The 19,632-nt window shown below is 41.0% G+C and overlaps 1 protein-coding gene across 1 annotated transcript in view; it reads left to right on the top strand.

The window, feature by feature from the left end:
• Nucleotides 1–19,632, top strand: part of Gpr158 (G protein-coupled receptor 158) — a 367,851-nt gene that overhangs the window by 27,641 nt on the left and 320,578 nt on the right. Inside the window, exon 2 of the mRNA XM_032884492.1 lies at nucleotides 6,318–6,423. Coding sequence (XP_032740383.1) covers nucleotides 6,318–6,423 — 106 coding nt within the window. The remainder of the gene's footprint in view (nucleotides 1–6,317; nucleotides 6,424–19,632) is intronic.

The raw sequence follows: 19,632 nt of genomic DNA, 5'->3' as shown, positions 1-19,632 counted from the left end.
AGGTGTTTCTTAGCCATTCGGCATTCCTCAGCCGTGAATTCTTTGTTTAGCTCTGAACCCCATTTTTTAATAGGGTTATTTGTCTCCCTGCGGTCTAACTTCTTGAGTTCTTTGTATATTTTGGATATAAGCCCTCTATCTGTTGTAGGATTGGTAAAGATCTTTTCCCAATCTGTTGGTTGCCGTTTTGTCCTAAACACAGTGTCCTTTGCCTTACAGAAGCTTTGCAGTTTTATGAGATCCCATTTGTCGATTCTTGATCTTAGAGCATAAGTCATTGGTGTTTTGTTCAGGAAATTTTTTCCAGTGCCCATGTGTTCCAGATGCTTCCCTAGTTTTTCTTCTATTAGTTTGAGTGTATCTGGTTTGATGTGGAGGTCCTTTATCCACTTGGACTTTAGCTTTGTACAGGGTGATAAGCATGGATCGATCTGCATTCTTCTACATGTTGACCTCCAATATCTCTCAACTTTAAAGCAAGGAACTTCTGATACTGTCACAACATGGGTAAATTGAGGCATTGCACTAAGTGGCAGGAGCCATCAATAAAAAGACAAATGCCATTTGAAATGCCAGAAATCAGAGTTGGGCTCTTGTGGGAGGGGGTATGGCGAATCTCAGTAAGAGTAGCTTTAATTCTGCAAAAGGAAGGGCTCTGCAGATTGGTTGTATGAGAGTGTGAAAATACTTAAAACAACTGAACTGGATATTTAAAAGTTGTTAAGTTGATAAACTTCGTGAAAGGTATGTTTTAACATACCATTTTTAAAGAGGGAAAAACTGTCTCTTTGGCTACTAGAAGGAATCGGACAGCTCTTCCTTTGCATTTGCCTAGAGTATATGTCAGCAGATCCCTAAGTTCAAGCTTTTACAGGTCATAGCTAGATTGGTGCTGTCAAAGTTTCTACCTATTTCCATGACACGTTTGTTCTACTTCAAATAGTTCTTTCCTCATTCTCCCTCTCCCTCTCCCTCTCCCTCTCCCTCTCGTCCCCCCCCCCTCCCCCTCCCTCTCCCTCTCCCTCTTCCTCCCTCTCCAGGGTTTCTCTGTGTAGCCCTGGCTGTACTGGAATCCACTCTACAGACCAGGCTGGTCTCAAACTTAGAGACCCACCTGTTTTTGCTTCCCAAGTGCTGGGATTAAAGATGTGAGCCTCCTCCGCCTGGCTTCTTGGAGTCACCAACAGATTCCCACTTTAACTATCACTAAGGCCATTTCTGAGTCCAAAGCTAGTGCCACATGTTTGCTATGACACTAGTCCACAGCCTCAGACTTAATTCTGGCTAACTATTGGTGGAAGGGGATGGCTGAACGCAACTCATCTACCAGCCCCTGCTTTTAGCAACTCTGCATTTCAGCACACTCTTGTAATTTTTAACAGTATGTATTTTTTTGTTATTGAAAATAGTTTTTTCCATACAATATATTCTGATCATGGTTCCCTCTGTTATCTCCCAGATCTACTCCACCTCCCCATCCATCCAACTCCACGTCTCTTTTCATTTTCTTTTTCTTTAGAAAACAGGCGAACAAACAAAAACAAAAAAGGCAGAGTAGGACAAAGCAAACCAAAGAAAAGAGCATGAGAAACACACATACACACACACACACACACACACACACACAGACACTCATAAACATGCTCACACAAACAAAAATCCCATAAAACCCCAAAAATCAGAAGCCATAATATATATGAAAAAATACTAGTAAGGTAAAAAAAAAAAAGTCCAGACAATGCATTGTGAGAAAAAACAAACAAACAAACAAACAAAAAACCCTCACCAAATACCATTACATTCATTTGTTTGTTGGCTGAATACTGCTGGGCATGGGGCCACCCCTAAGTGTATACACAGTAAGACTCCATTAGAGAAACATTTTTCCTTTGCAAGTGATTGTCAATTGGAGGTAGCTTCTTGTTTAGGGGTGGGAGATCATGCCTACTACTACCCCTTCTCAGTGCTTGGACCCTATCTGGCTTGGACCTGTGCAGGACCCGGGGATGCTGTCCTTGTTTCTGTGAGTTCATGTGTGGTCAGTCCTACCATGTCTGGAAGGCATTGATTGTTTCCTTGATATCTTCGATCCCCATTGGATCTTCAAGTCTTTCTTCTTCCTCTTCCACAGAGTTCCCTGAGCCCTGAGGGGTCATCCTCAATGAAGATGTTTCCTTTAGGAATGGGTATTCCAAGGCCTCTCACCCTCTGCCCGTTGTCTAGCTGTTCATCCCTATTTACTTCAGGTATTAGCTTCTCTGACGATGGCTGAGCAAGACACTGATCTATAGGGATAACAGAATGGTGTTATTTTGCTACATTGCTCTAGCAGAATATTATATTTGGCTTTCCCCCAGGTCCTATCTAGTTCCAGGTTCTTGACCACCTGGGCAATGTTAGGCATGGGGTTTCATTTGATAGAGCGGACCTTAAACCTAATCAGATAGTATTTAGTTAATCCCACGACTGTGTCCTGATTACACCAACAGAAGGTGGTAGATCCCCATCGTCGATCCCTGTTGTAGATCACGGGGTTTGTGGCCAGGTTGCTATTCACCTTTCTCCTTTCATAATGTGAGCACACCTCTTCATATTTTTTCATTAATACACAACTCCATGGGCTATTCCTGCTATTTCCACTCCCAGCAATGGAGAAGAGATTTATAGTTCAAGGTTACAGGGCTAAGAAACACAGTAAACCTAGGAACTTTCTTTGATCTCCAGTTATTCTTTCTTCTCCAGGTGCTTTCTCATCTACAGCTGTAAGATGTGTGCTAAGAAGCTTGTGTTTTATACTCTATGAAAAGGAAAACATTGGTGTTGAAAAGGGAAGGGTCTGGGTCATATTTACTTAGTTTTAGGGTTATATAACCTTTACTGTAGGACACTTATGCACTTGTTTGTACCCTGTGAGGTTCTTGTAGACCCTTAACAGTGAGTTTACTGATCAACTGCTTTTAAAAATTTCTGGAAGAAACACAATTTAGTCACAATGGTTTCTTTATACCATAATATATTTCATTCACTAATCTTCGGTCATTTTTGGAAGCTTGCTAAGAGGCAGTACAGTATTAGGCTGTGTGTTAAGCTTGTCTACAATCATACTGGGTAGAGCTAAGTGTGATGACTAGTTTTGGTCAGCTTGACACACACTATTGTTACATGGGAAGAGGGAAACTCTATCAAGGCATTGCCTCTACCTAACTGGCCTGGAGGTAAGTGTGTAGGACACTTTCTTGACTGATGATTGATGTGGGTTGGTTCAGTTCATTGCACAAGGTTCCACTCCCGGGAAGCTGGTTCTGGGTTATATAAGAAAGCATGCTGAGCAAGTCATAGATAGCAAACCAGTAAGCAATGCTCCTCCATTGTCTCTGCTTCAGTTTGTGCCTTCAGGTTCCTGCCTTGGCTCCCCTCAATGACGGACTGTACAGTATGAGATGAGATGAACCCTTCCTTCCCCTAGCTTGTTTTCCGGTCTTGCTGCTTGTCACAGCAACAGGAAAACAAATTCAAACACGAAGCTATTGTTATAGCCACTTGAGGATAGACATGGACTCTGGTAATACTCCTCAGGTCTGTGGTGTAAATCCATCAAAAGTTACAATACAAATCTGTCAGGACAAAGGTTGAACTGTTATGTATGTGTAGTAGCGACTTAGTGTTTACTTCAGAACGAGAGCTCTGAACTTTATAAACTTCACACTTGGGACCTCCACCTGGAACAGTGCCAGATAGAACCAAACAGTTATTATTAAAAAGCTGTTACGCGGGGGTAAGGGGCTGGAGAGATGGCTCAGCAGTAAAGAGTACTGGGCCATCTTCCAGACGTCCCAAGTTCAATTACCAGCAACCCCATGATGGCTCACAACCATCTGTAATGAATTCTAGTGCCCTCTTCTGGTGTGTCTGAAGACAGCACCAGTGTACTCACAAACAAAATAAAACATAAAAAAAATAAATCTTTAAAATAAAAGCTCTTATGTGGGTCGGATATGGAGATCTGAAACAAGTTAGTAATAGTGTCAATAGGATAGAAGTATCGAACTACAAGAGAAGTGTGCGGACGCCAACTTACAGCACTTGGCAGTAGCTCTGACACGGAAGCATATTCACAGTGACAGAATATTAAAACTATCAAGAGTGAAAGGACTTTTTCAGACATCGAGTAAGGAACTGGTCTACAGAGCCCTGGGGAGCTTAGGGGAGCAGTGGTTGTTGTTTTCCAGTCTCTGGAGGACACCACTAGACTTTTCCTGGCCGCCCTGTGGAGCTTCCCACATGTGGAAGAATAACACTTCCGCCCCTGAGACCTTGCTCTCGGAACTCAGAGTGCTCGAGTGCTGGGGCTGCGAGCTGGCTTCTGAATGAGGGACCGGCTGCATTTGGGTCTCTGCATAACTTCCAGCTGTCTGCTGTTCCTCAGTAGGAGTCTTTTCCCTCTCACCAAGTTCCCCCAAACTCCACCTCCCTCTTCGGAAGACTGCAGCGCCTTCCCCAGGGCTCAGTAGCTCTCCAGGCACCAAGGAACCCTAATGAAGATGAGTCAGCACTGACTTCCGGTCTGGTGGCCACACGGCTCATTTACCTCTGGTGGTTTTGCGCAAACCCAAAGTGTTTTGTGGTTGGATTGAAAGTCTGTGGTGACTTTTTGGTGTCTGTATATGAGCTCGAAATTAAGCGAGAACGTTCTTAACCAGTAAGCTACTTATTTCTGAAGCCAATGGTCTTAAAAAAGAAAAGAAAAAGATCAGAATCATATCACTGGTGAGGGGGCGTAGTGCTAAGCAAGCTGGGGCATTTGTCCTGCCTTGGCACTAAGCTCCCGTTGGTGTTGCAAATAGCTGAAGAAAATCGGAACTCATTATTTCTAACAATTGCGACACACATAAAATAGGTATTTCGGTTAATTTATGCTTCATAACGAGGCATTCAAGGGAGATTACTAAAATGCAGTAGTCAATAATAGTCCAGTGAGAAACTTCATGATGCTGGTGATGAAAGGTATGAAGGGCTATAATTTTCCCAGTCATAAATGTTATCCTGGCCCCCTCTCATCCCTTTGACCTGTTTCACTCCACCGCAATATTTCTTCCTTTGTAATGCTTCCTGTCCTGTGTTTTGTCTTCTATTGTGATAAACACCATGACCAAAAACAGTTTGGGGAGGAAAGAGCTAATTTCGCTCCTATGCCCCAGATCTCAGGCCGTCACTGAGGCTTTCAAGGTAAGAACCTGCAGGTCAGCACTGGAGCAGGGACCACGGAGGAACACTACTTATTGGCTGTCTCACATGGTTCATTCACATTGCTTTCTTGGACAACCCAGAACCATCCACCCATGGGTGGTATCGTCCACCCTGGGCTGGGCCCTCTCCCATCAAATCTTTAATCAAGAAGCTGTTCCACAGGCTTGCTGACGGCTCAATCCAAGTCTACAAAATGGAACCATTTTCTCAGATCCTTCCTCCCAGATGACCTAGGCTTGAGCCAAGTTGATGAAACAAAGAACAAACCAAAACCAAAACAGCCACCCTGCACATGTAGTAGAGTTTATTGTAACTGTCATTTATTATCTGTCGTGTATAGTATGTCAGGAACACAGATGGATATTGTTTGTGCCTCCCCACAACACCAGGAACCATACATTCGTACAACACTGGCTCTGTTGGCAGCATTTGCCAACTGCTCTTGAATTTACTGTGTTAGCCAGTCAAAGCAAGCACAGGTCCTTTATCCTAATCCCAGCTACTAATAACTCCTATATTATACATTACATCACACTGTAAATACCCGCTTATCTATTCTTTATGTATCTATGCCTCTCATAGAAGATCAGACGAAAGAGAAGCTTCTCTTCTGTTACCTCCCATCCCCGGATACTCCAACCTCTCTGCCCTCCCAACACAGTATGAGAATTAGCAGTAGAAAGAAAGGAGACTGACGCTTGAAGCTTGGCTATGATTCACTTAGAGAAGATATTTTTGGAGGGTGCTACTTCACAGTCAAGTTTTTTGCTAGGTCCACAACAATTTGTCTGGTTTAGCTATTTACTGAGCACCTGTTGTATGCCAGGTGCGGCACGAAGGGCCAAAGACTGGGAATGTACAAAGTCCTTCCCTTTGCAAGTCAAACAGAATAGTACTTACTGTGTTTGTCCTCCTGTGTTTCTTTACTGAGCAAACCTGAGTTCAGTCTGAATGGGTAGTGTGAATAATTTAAGGCACTCTTTACATTCTTCTGATTCCCAGGGCAGAACATGGTTAGAAATCGCAAAGGTTCCACTTATTTTTTTTTCTTTTTATCTTTTTCATTTTAGGGGTGTGATGAAAGTTGATATAAACCTTCAGAAAGTGGACATTGACCAATGTTCGAGTGATGGCTGGTTTTCAGGAACCCACAAATGTCACCTTAACAACTCAGAGGTAAGAGTACAAGGATAAGATCCAAGGAAGATCCAGAAGTGAAGGCTTGGATGCCTCTCGCACATGTTTTATTTGTGTGGGCGATCGAGCCTGTGCATCCTTCTGAGGAAAAAAAGAACCAGGGCAGATCTCAGCTCTGTCAGATGGACTGAAGGGAGGTGGGGGGAGGGGAAACACATTCGCCGAGGAACTGTTTCAGGGACTCGTAAGACAAGGCTAAAAGTAAGGTTGTGGCTGAAATGTGACTTTAATTAAAGGCTGATTTTCTTCTCCAAAATGAGCTTGAAATGTAAACCAGTCAGGGAATGAGAGCGAAGTCCCAGCGGGAACAAACAGATTAAGCGTCTTTTAATGCGTGGTGATGCTTATTGTCACATTTGTAGGATCCATTCAGACACAGTGCCATCTGCTAAAAGCCTGTAGAGCAGGTATGGCAGGGCAGTTTGGAAAACAAGGAGAAAATTATATGGGGGGAGGGGGCTGGAGAGGGACTGGTTACCGTTGTGTGTGCTTTCCTCTTTCCGCCCCATCCTCGCGTGGTTGGGCGGGACTCTGGTTGATAAGAAACCAAGATCATCCTTCTGTAAAGACCCATTTTTGTTGTTGTCGTTGTTCAGAAAACAACAGCAGCAATGACCCTCGTCACTTGCCTTTTGCGGTTTCAGAGAAGAAATGGTGACATACTAAATATGTTCTCACTATTCCATCTCTAAGGTCCAAAGATACGGTGAGAAGGAACACGGTTCCAGTTTTCTGACCGTAAGCTCTTGGGATGCCCCAGTGTTGACTCAATAAATTTGTGAGGAAAGTTGGCTCTGTTTGTTTTCAATAGCAGGGTGTTTCTACAAAGTCACAGCCAACGTCTTGAGCTGGAGCTTTTCCCAATTGTGAACGACAGTTGTGTGCAGTGCACCTGTATATGGCTTCAAAGCAATGACATTTAAACCAGCAGGACGTTTTCCATTAAGTACTTCTTTGTGTCATTATGATTATAGGTGCACTTATATGGTATACACATGTACATATATGGCTATAATCTTGTATGTGCACCATGTGCATACCCAACAATTCCGTGCTATCATATGTCACTCAGATACCCCCAAGACCACCACACTCCCAATAACCTTCCAAAGTGTCCGGCTCCATGATCACATATACCTTTATCTACTCCCATGGTTTTTCACAGTGTACCTTAAATCTTCCTCCCTGAGTACCCTCAAAAACCTCCATAATTTTCCATGTCCCTCTAAATCTCTGATCCCACTTCACCTCTTTGGTTCCTCACACATGTTCCTAAATTTCTTCTGATCTGTATACCTATGTGCAGCCAACCCAGTGTAGCTCAGCCTTTTACCTCAACCCCATCTCTGACTGGGACTGCACAATGCGTGTGTTCAGACTTTTTTTGCTTTGTTAATTCCCAAAAGGTAAAATCCATCTATATTTGTTCCTCCTACGTTTTTGAATATTTCTGGGGGGCTTTATTTCCATTTGGATAACTCTGTCGATTTCAAACATATACATTTCAATTGATGATTGGTTGTTGTTCTTAGTTATTATCCCCATGGCAACCATGTGTGGGCACTTTGCATAGTCCTTAGATAGCATGGGTTATATTTTTTCCTGCTGGGTACCCCACTGTGGTTACTGGTTAAGAGTGACCATTTTGTATGCAGTCTTGTTTTGGTGGGGGTGCTGAGTTCAACGAATGGTCTATTTAGAAACAGGAAGATAGGCCCTTTTTAGCTCGTAATAAGCTTTGTGCCATTTTTTTTTTGTTGTTGTTTCTGTTTAGCATTCGTTCTTTTAACTGGATGGTTGTATTACCAAGAGCTGCGTTTAGAAGACTGATTTGTTTTCATTGTACCTGCGATATTAATTTTCTGAGTCTTGTGTATTTTTAGAGTTTCCAAATAAGTTATTTCTTCAAGGAACAGCAGTGTTTTATATCCCAATGAAGGAAGATTAGGTTGAAATATGTGGCTTTTAGGGTTATATGTGAGAGCATTGTATTTACTCAATTCATCACGAAACTTTTTGGAAAGCATATTCTTTAGGGCCATTGGCAATTCAGTGACTCATTTGACAATAGTTTGGGCAAGAAGTTCAATGCCCAAACTTAATACCAAGAGGCTGAAGGGTGGGGCTGGATAGAGGACTCAGTGGTTATAACACTGGCTGCAAAGCAGAGCCCCGGGGTTCAGTTTCCAGCAAGTACCAGGAGATCTCGGGCCCTATTCTAGTCTGACAGTTTCGGACACACATCTGGTACACATACACACATACAGGCAAAACACTCAAGCTTGGAAACTCTTTTTTTGAGGAAAAAAACCTCACAATGTATATTTTGCCTTAGAACTTGGCTCTCCCAGTTCTGTGGCTTTTCCAAGTACTCATGTTGAAAGTAAGGGGTTTTGCTAATGACTGGTCTAGCTTGAGACCCATGCCAGAAGAAGGAGCCTACCCCTGACCCTGCATGGAGGGCCAGGACTCAGTGGCTAGGTAACCCAGAGACCTAGGATAGAACCAAACACAACTGGAAAAAAAAGAGTCAATGGAATGATTCCTGAGAGTCCAGTAACTGAGGGAAACAGATGCAGAGGCCCACAACCACACATTAGGAAGAGCTTGGGGGAATCTTGTGCAAGGCAGGATTATAGGAGCCAGAAGGGTCAAGGACACCACAGTAAATACCACAGAATAGCCTACAGAATCAACTAACCAGGGCTTCTAGGGGCTCACAGAGACTGAACCAACAGCCAGGGAGCCTGCATGGCACTGACTTAGGCCCTCTGCATCTGTTACAGTTGTATAGTTTGGTCTTCTTGTGGGAATCCTTACAGTGGGAGCGGGGACTGTCTCTGACTCTGCCTGCTTTCACACAATGGTCCTCCTACTGGGTTGCCTTGTTTAGCCTTAGTAAGAGAGGAGGTGCCTAGCCTTAACTGCAACTTGATACGCCATGTTTGGTTGATAGCCATGGGAGGTCTGCCCTTTTCTGAAGGGAAATGGAGGAGAGGTGGAGGGGGATAACATGGGGAAGGGGTTGGGAAGGGAGGAGGGAGGGGATAATGCCTTGGGGATACAATATATGAGAGAATAAATAGGAAATTAAGAAAAAAGAAAGTAAGGGCTTCTGGTTCTGGGTCAGCCTCAGGATGTTCTTGGTGGGGTGGTGTATCTCACACAAGGGCTATTTTTCACAGAGCTAGTCCACTTCTCTGAGCTCCTCCCGGTGGGTAGTGTTGGTCTCTTCTCCAAGCCTCAGTGGGCGTATATCACACCTGATGTCTAGGTGTCAGGAAGCCCTGTCAGTTCCTTCTCCGCTGCTGTGAATTGGAGAGAAGATGGACAGATGTCATACAGACCCTAAGAGAACACAAATGGCCCAGGTTACTGTATCCTGCAAAACTCTCAATTAACATAGATGGAGAAACCAAGATATTCCATGACAAAACCAAATTTACACAATATCTCTCTACAAATCCAGCACTACAAAGGATAGTAAATGGTAAAGCCCAACATAAGGAGGCAAGCTATACCCTAGAAGAGGCAAGAAACTAATCGTCTTGGCAACAAAACAAAGAGAAGAAAAGCACACAAACACAACCTCACATCTAAATATGAATATAACAGGAAGCAATAATCACTATTCCTTAATATCTCTCAACATCAATGGCCTCAACTCCCCAATAAAAAGACATAGATTAACAAACTGGATACGCAATGAGGACCCTGCATTCTGCTGCCTACAGGAAACACACCTCAGAGACAAAGACAGACACTACCTCAGAGTGAAAGGCTGGAAAACAACTTTCCAAGCAAACAGTCAGAAGAAGCAAGCTGGAGTAGCCATTCTAATATCAAATAAAATCAATTTTCAACTAAAATTCATCAAAAAAAGATAAGGAAGGACACTTCATATTCGTCAAAGGAAAAATCCACCAAGATGAACTCTCAATCCTAAATATCTATGCCCCAAATACAAGGGCAACTACATACGTAAAAGAAACCTTACTAAAGCTCAAAACACACATTGCACCTCACACAATAATAGTAGGAGACTTCAACACCCCACTCTCATAATGGACAGATCATGGAAACAGAAATTAAACAGAGACATAGACAGACTAAGAGAAGTCACGAACCAAATGGAGGTAACAGATATTTATAGAACATTTTACCCTAAAGCAAAAGGATATACCTTCTTCTCACCACCTCATGGTACTTTCTCCAAAATTGACCATATAATTGGTCAAAAAACGGGCCTCAACAGGTACAGAAAGATAGAAATAATCCCATGCGTGCTATCAGACCACCATGGCCTAAAACTAGTCTTCAATAACAATAAGGGAAGAATGCCCACATATACGTGGAAATTGAACAATGCTCTACTCAATGATAACCTGGTCAAGGAAGAAATAAAGAAAGAAATTAAAGACTTTTTAGAATTTAATGAAAATGCAGGTACAACATACCCAAACTTATGGGACACAATGAAAGCTGTGCTAAGAGGAAAACTCATAGCGCTGAGTGCCTGCAGAAAGAAACAGGAAAGAGCATATGTCAGCAGCTTGCCAGCACACCTAAAAGCTCTAGAACAAAAAGAAGCAAATACACCCAGGAGGAGTAGAAGGCAGGAAATAATCAAACTCAGAGCTGAAATCAACTAAGTAGAAACAAAAAGGACCATAGAACCTAGCTCTTCTTGAAGAGTTCACTTTTTGGGAAAACAGAAAAAATTTGCTTGGAGGATTTTTCATCTGCTCTGGTGTTCTTTTGTCCTGATCTTGTGATTCTATCTCCAGGGTCACTATAACCTGGCATCTACTGGAAAACACTTAACGGGGGTCACATTTTTACAATGCAGGCTTTATCTTTATGAATATGTGTCATTAGAAACTAAGACACCAACCACAGCTTGGAGTATGTTCTTCTATATTTTGCTAATGTTTATTATTCTCCTCCTGTTAATAGCAGAGGGACTTATTCATATCCAAGTCTTAAGCAGGACAAACTTTGTAATTTTTGGGAGTGTTGACTTTTCAGCTCCTGGAACAAGATATTTGTAGAGCAGGGTTGATGTTGGAAATGGCAGACCGATATGGGACAATGACAGACGGTTCGGAAACACTGCTGAGCTCGGGTAGTCAGGTCTAGGAGGCCTCACTTCAGGAACATAGCAATCAGGATCTGAGACCACCTCTGCGGATGGGGTGCACGGTGGTTCTTCTTAACTGATCCCAATTCCTGCACAACAGACTTGACCATATTTTCAGTATCGATTTAATTTTTAGCTGACTTTCCCACCGCTGTTTCAAGCACACCAAAAATTCAGTTGTACAGTTAATTAGAAATATGAAATGAACTGATTTCCATTCTCAAAGTCTTCTTTTATGTATTTCTACTGTAGTAATAAAGAAAAATGGAAAAAGAAAACGCTAAGACCATCACTTTAAGCTGCTTGGTTATAGGGCATGAATGGACTTTAGATGCTTCCTAAATTTTTAATATATGGAGTATATAATATTTTTATAGTATTTATATATCTTTTTATAAACCAGGAAACATAATCAGTTGGCATAAAGATAGAATGCTTTGATGAAATTGTAATTAATTTGTAAAAGTAATGATATCTTTAATGACAGTATTGCAGTTTACTTGTGCTTTTGTAAATTTTTTTAATTTAATTTTTTGTAAATTTTTTCTTTGAGAATGTTGCAACCAATTCTTTGACAACATTATTAAAATACTTTATTCCTTGGGAATGCACTGACCCAAAGATCTCTAGGGTCAGCTGGTTTTGTACCTGGTTTGAGCATCTGTCACAGTGATGAATACACTTTGCAAGGATATATTAATCCAAAGGGATGGAGGCAACTGCTGACTCTTTCTGCTAAATCGTGTTGCCTATTTTTCAGTTTTATTTATGAGTTTTTCAAAGGGTTAGGCAAAAAAAAAATCAGCCAGCAAATTTTTTTATCTTATCTAGTATTAGTCTCTATAAGCTAATCTGACACCTGGGCATTTTAGTATTTTAAAGATTATATATATATATATATATATATATAATCCTTTATATACAAAATATATACACAATATATTATATATTTATATTAAATATAGATCAGATATATGTTATATGTCATATGTATATATATACATATATATATACATATATATATATATACAATTTAAATCAGCCTATTCTGTTCTTGTGGGATTGATTGGGAACTTTTATCTATAAGTTTACATTGCAGGGCTCTGAACATTTGTAGATTTTGGCAACAAAATTCACATAACACTGGAAACATTTTGAAATAGACATTTTCAGTTATTCTCACTTGGAGATATGTTTTCAAGATTGTTAAAATGTCACTTTGGGAGATGGAAAGATGTCTTAGCAGTTAGAATGCATATTGCTGTTACAGAGGACGGGAGTTTGGTTCCTAGCCCCCATATGGAGGGGCTTAGAGCTGCCTGTAAGTCCACCTACTGGGGATTTGGTGCCCTCTCCTGGATTCAGTGGGCACCTGCACTCACGTGTGCTTATACGCTTATAAGTCATACACATGTACAATTTAAAAATTAAAATTAAAATAAAAAATGTAACTTTGGGGTCTGGGGAGATTGCATATATCCATATATGTAACACACACACACACACACACATACACACACACACTGTGTCACAGATAGCATCCCCCATGTCTCTCTGTGTCAATAGAATATCTTGTGTATGAGTCTGTCTGTAACTTCACACCATTCTATTAGGAAATATGCCTTAAAAATGTAAGAATGTGTATTATTTAAGAATATATATATATATATATATATATATATATATATATATATAAAGAGTATGAGAAGAATTTAAGCAAAGAATTAAAGACAGCCTTATTTGACCCTTCTTGAAATTATTACCTCGAGCAGAGTGGGGTTTTCCAGCTATTCCAGAGATCTTCAACATAGTTTTGATTTAGTGAAAAATTTGGAAGCAGCTGTTTATCAGTCCTTGTGTGCATGACACTTACTTTCACTGGAATTTTTAGAAGTATTATTCTAGAACTGTGACATATGTAACTCATAGTTTTAATTTATAGTAACTAAATTTAAATAAAGCAAAAATTTCAGGTAAATGGCCTCCATAACTTGATTCAAGCATTTTATAGCTGCTTGTCATTAAGTGGCTACCATATTGGGCACGGAGGTGGAGAGCTAATTCTAGTGCGCAGGGGACACACGTTTTGAAGGCTTTCAAATCTCTGAGTCTCTGTGAGCGGTTGAATCAGTAACACTGCCTTCAGATTCACTGATGGACATTAATGACAAGCTCGAACTGAGTATCAGCTTCTGAAATCTCATGAGCTACCGTGTTAGCTCAGTGGAAAAGGAGTGAGGCCAGAGTCAAGCGGGGCAGCTTGCGCCAGAATCCTGTCCATCAGGAGTGCCAAGGCAAGAGGATCGTGAGTTTAGGGCAAGACCTCGTCTCGGAGAAAGAGAGACCATCATGCTCTGTTTTCAACATGCTATCATTTCATGATAGAAATGGAAAAAAATCTAGCAATTGGAAAGCGGTGAACTGGCCACAGTCTATAGGTGTAAACACCGCTCACGCTGTGCCACAGCTTTTCTTTTCATTTCTTGTCAGCCCAAAGTGTCCATTTAAAGGGAAGTAAGGCCTCCTTATCAGAAGAAAGAACAGCAATAGGGTCCTCTGAGGTACGTCACAGGGAGCTAGGGGCTAAAGAAGAAATCTGAAGAGAGCCCTCTGTTGACGACTTCCGTTCATCTTCACACATTGCTTTTGCTCTTTTCCACGGGAACTTCCAAATTAAAAATGGAAACTCCTTTCTCAGCTATTTAGAGAGTATTTTCAGTCACTATTAAGTTCTCTTTCCATTAGGTTAAATATCTTGTGGTTGGGTAAGACAGATATTGTCTTATGGAGGAATTGAATGAGGCCCAAGCCCAGCTGAGTAGATTTCACTAATTTGTTTTCAGAGTTGTGAATCATTAACCTGTTTGGATTTCTTACATAATCTTTTTTTTTTTTTTTGCAAAAATTAGTAGAGGCTTTGCGTTTGTCTAGACATCGACCTCACAAGAACACTACATACCGTTTCTTATGTACCGTTCCAAGTTGTAGGTCCTGTCTTAGCGAAATGGCAGAGTACTACTACTACTACTGTCCCACTCGAGCCCCTTTGACTTTAGTTTCCTCAGATTTAATTAGCTTTACTGGCCTTCTGTGTTTGAGGTTTGCTAAACACAGTTTCACTGGTAATTTAATAATTAACAATGTGTACATTTGATTTTCCAAGGGGTATTTCTGGGATAGATGAACTCAAATGCATCTTACCAAAGGTGTGTGTGCATGTGTGTGTGCATGTGTGTGTGTGTGTGCATGTGTGTGTGTGTGCATGTGTGCGTGTGTGCATATGTGTGCGTGTGTGTGTGTGTGTGTGTGTGCGTGTGTGTGTGTGATAGAGACTCACTATGAGGTTTTGGCTAGCCTCGTACTCAGGCTAGGCTCAGGGTTGCAAAAGTAACCACCCCCACCTCAGCATCTAAGTGCTAGCATTACAGGTATGTGTTTCTAGTGTGTTCCTAAGCCCCAAAGTACCATGGAGTAACAAAGGTAATCATAACTTAAATAAGTAAATCACTTCAGTCTTGGGAGATTCGGGAAACTCGAAAATGCAATGGGCGAAGTGCTGAGCAACTAAGATCCAAGTAAGAACACGGACACACGGAAGTAAGTAACCTCCATCATGAAAACAAACCACACAGGTCGGAAACGTGAAAGTGTTTTGCCTATTAGATCGGCAAACAGAAGCCGAGGCGGAAGGATTGTGAATTCAAGATCTATCTGGGACATAGTAAGACCTCACCTCACTAAACCAAAGAAGCAAATCAGGATGCTGTGTGACAAGTTCCACTTCCATTCAGAATTGGTGGAAATGCAGCTGTGATTGAACTTTCGGGTAAGAGGGTAAAACTACTGTAATTAAAAGTACACACTTCTCGGTTAAAACTGGTTTCTCTATTTCTTGTGTTTGTCAACGAAAATTAATTATGGTGGGGGCACTAAAAATTTGGAAACAAATGCACAATACAGAATTGGCCAAATAAATTGTGATGTGTTACAATATAATAATACCATATTATATATAAGTCAGGGGTATAGATACATAGATGAATGGATAGATGGATGGATGGATGGATGGATGGATGGGTGGATGGATGGATGGATGAATCTTGAAATGAATTTCATTCTTTACTCATTGGCATACAGTCCTAACAGAAACATGCTCTCCAGTATGACTTAAGAATTCGTGAGGACTCAGAGGCTATTGGGAACAGTCATGGTACGAGGAAGTCTTTCTGAAATGTGTTTAGCAGGTGGGTAGGGGCTTGGTAAGATGCCAGCCTGCCAACCCCTTTTTATCCTGAGTTGTGAAACCTGGTAAGTTTGGAAATTTATGTAGGGTGATTCGTATAAGCCAACTCCTACTGTCTTACTATAGGCTATTTTCTTATATGTGCAAAATATGGCAACAGTAAGTTTCTGAACATGTAAAGACCAAAAGACACGAAATCCAACATGGCATGAATCCTGGATGTTTCAGACAGGGTTCTCCTTGTTGCATTCATGGCTGCCCTGAATCCTTGTTTCTGAGTACATACAGGTCAGACCACCAATATCCTCTCCAAAAGTCCTCTTAACTGCTGAGCCCCTTCTCCAACCTCAGAATTTATGTTGTTATAGAAACCTAAGTTATAATTATGGAAAACATTCTTTTACTATTTTCTCATTATCATATCTATTATTCTATCCTATCATTCTATCTATCTATCTATCTATCTATCTATCTATCTATCTATCTATCTATCATCTATCTATCTATCTATCATCTTTCTATTTATCTATCATCTATCTATCTATCTATCTATCTATCTATCTATCTATCTATCATTCTATCCTATCATTCTATCTATGTATCTATGTATCTATGTATCTATGTATCTATGTATCTATCTATCTATCTATCTATCTATCTATCTATCTATCTATCTATCTATCATCTTTCTATTTATCTATCATCTATCTATCATCCATCTATCTATCTATCTATCTATCTATCTATCTATCTATCTATCTATCTATCTATCCATCCATCTATTCATCTATCTATCTATCTATCTATCTATCCATCCATCTATTCATCTATCTATCTATCTATCTATCTATCTATCTATCTATCTATCTATCTATCTATCTATCTATCTATCTATCTATGCATCCATCCATCTATCATCTATCTATCTATCTATCTATCTATCTATATCCCTGATTTATATTGTATTAGAATGTTTTTAAAAACTGTTGAGTTGCTGATTGGAATTTTATAAAAATAATGAAATGATTTTTTGCTTGGGATTAGGACAGACGTTCTTAGTTTTATGGCCCTAAACATACTTCTGCCATTTTGTGCTACATATTTATTCAGAGATGTTCTCAGTATTGATAATCATAAAATCAAAATATTTTCAATTTTGAATAACTTTGAAGATACAGTATCAAAAATCTAGTAATATTTAATTCTTTATGTAAAAGCACCTATCTCGTTAGCATGGAAATTGCTTTCATCTTTAGTAAACGCTAAAATTATCTATAAACTCGAGAACTATTTTAAAAGAAAACTTAAACTTATTACTAGCAATTACTTTAGGACTTACGATTAGTTTTGTTTTCTGGAATGTCTAGAATGTTACAAAAATGAGAACGTCACCAAACCTTATTCGTGAGTGGTACTTGTAAAGGGACATATACACCAGTGCTGGGGGGTCTATCCCAGACCCTGTCCTGTAGTCATGGGCAGTACTGTTGCGTGAAAATCTCACTGAAGCAGACACAGGAGAGAGAATGTTCTGCTAAAGCAAGCACATGAAAGGACACGTGATGAAGGATTCTTCACAAACAACACACGTGGATCGGTCCATCTTATGTTGCATAGTTGAACTTCATTTGTGGGGACTCCGAGGACTCAGGCTGTTTGGAATCACATGCTGAGGAAAGGCTCGTGGAGGACATAAATAGGACTCACTGAACAGTGATGGAGGCTAAGCTAGGCTAGCTTACAGAGCTCGCTGCTCAAGGCTTGCGGGTCTCTGAGTTCTTGCTTATCATCACTTTGCTGGTCCCTCCTGCTGACTCATGCTGAGTCTGAGACCTTATTGTCTCAGGTAGTGCTAGGTAGTGCTACTGCTGCTGATTTGCGTTTGCTATGCTGACTCTACTAAACTGAACTGCTAGGTGTGTCTGTGAAGTGTTTATGAGTGGATCGAGCTGTGGCTGCTGACCTGTGGACTGAACTGCCAATTTCCATATAACACGGATGGGAATTGCTCCGAAGAACCTTTTCTAAACAGGTCCACTTCCCCCATATCCTTTCTTTCCTACTACCTCTGGTGGGTGGTGGGTTACAAGGAAGGCTAAAGTGTTTAAGAACCATCATTCAAAAGAAATTTTATAAAAATTAAAGATACATCCTTCCTCCTTTTCCTCATCTTCCCTCTCATCCTTTCTGATAACCTACTGAGTCCAATTAGTGTTGCCCATATGTGCACGGGTATGGGGCCATCCAATAGAGCATGGTAATCTTAGCAGTGGCAACACCAGGGTAATAGGAAAGACAAATGCTTTTCCCTCCCTCAATGACTATTGGTTGCCAACAGCTCCCGGTAAGAAACGCAGCCTGGAGAGCACATCTCCCATATTTGCTGGACACTTGATTGGCTTGGTCTTGTGCGCAGAACCAAAACTACTAGCACAACAGCCATGTTGCCATGAAGACAGCATTTTACAGCACTTCTTTTCATCCTTCAGCTCCTATATTTTTTCTGCCTCTTATGTAATATTCTCTGAGACTTGGTGGCAGTTGTGAGGCTGATAAAAACATCTCATTTAGGGTAAAGTACTCATAGTTCCTTATTATCAACTATGAGCCTCTAAATTGACGGGCAGTGGGAGTTTTTTTTCTGGATGTGCTACTCTTGGTTTTCAGTGTATGACTGTGAAAATGTCCGGTTTGAAACAGGACCCAAGGGGTTGGTGAAAGCTTTGTGTAATTGTCTGGGCATTACCTGAGAGACTGGTATTAAGGGGAGGGGCTCATTCTGGGCAGAGATTTAGAATACAAATTAGGATGCAGGAATAGAATGCAAGTGAATACTAGAGGCTCAGCTTATTATGAGCAGGGATGCCAAGGTGGATATTTTTTTCTTTATTAACCTGAGTATTTCTTAGTTACATTTCGATTGTTATTCCCTTCCTGGTTTCGGGCCAACATCCCCCTAACCCTCCCCTCCCCTTTTATATGGATGTTCCCCTCCCCATCCTCCCCATTACGCCCTCCCCCCAACAATCATGTTCACTGGGGGTTCAGTCTTAGCAGGACCAAGGGCTTCCCCTTCCACTGGTGCTCTTACTAGGATATTCATTGCTACCTATGAGGTCAGAGTCCAGGGTCAGTCCATGGATAGTCTTTAGGTAGTGGCTTAGTCCCTGGAAGCTCTGGTTGCTTGGCATTGTTGTACATATGGGGTCTCGAGCCCCCAAGATGAATATTTATGAAAATATATAAGCAAATGTTGGACTCCACTGTTGAAAATAAAACACTAAAATGCTAAGGCATCCCTGAGGCTTAGAAATCCTGACAAGGCTGAGTTTAATGGACAAAAATCTACTGTTGGTGCAGATAAGCAAGTGTAGGCTGGGGGAGAGTATTAAATCACAGGCCAACGGACATGGACTCAGAGTGCCAGACTCCCTTAATCTTTTCAATCTGGTGAGGAGGCAGCGGAGGAATTTAAAGTTAGTGAACGGATTTGGAATATGCAACTAAATTTACAGTGGAGTCAATTGGGAGGGGTAAACCTACCTATTAAACCCTGGCTTTGTCATATTCTGTAGCAGAAAAATTGCTAGTTGTCTAAATCGAGATATGAGAAGCAATCAGAGTATGCAGCAAGTGCCTGAGGGTAACTTCTGGGGGTTAAATATAACTGCATCATTAGCTCATGTGGGAAAAAAAAATCCCATTATGACAGCAAATCAGATCTGGTGTGGCACTCCCTTCCCTACAGTTACATAAAACACAGTGGAAACTTGTCAAAGCTCCCAGTGAGGAACCGGGCTACTGA

The sequence above is a fragment of the Rattus rattus genome, chromosome 14 (assembly GCF_011064425.1).
Source record: "Rattus rattus isolate New Zealand chromosome 14, Rrattus_CSIRO_v1, whole genome shotgun sequence".
Taxonomy (NCBI): Eukaryota; Metazoa; Chordata; class Mammalia; order Rodentia; family Muridae; genus Rattus; species Rattus rattus.
Note: the sequence above shows the minus strand (reverse complement) of the source record. Positions and strands in the feature narration are given on the sequence as shown.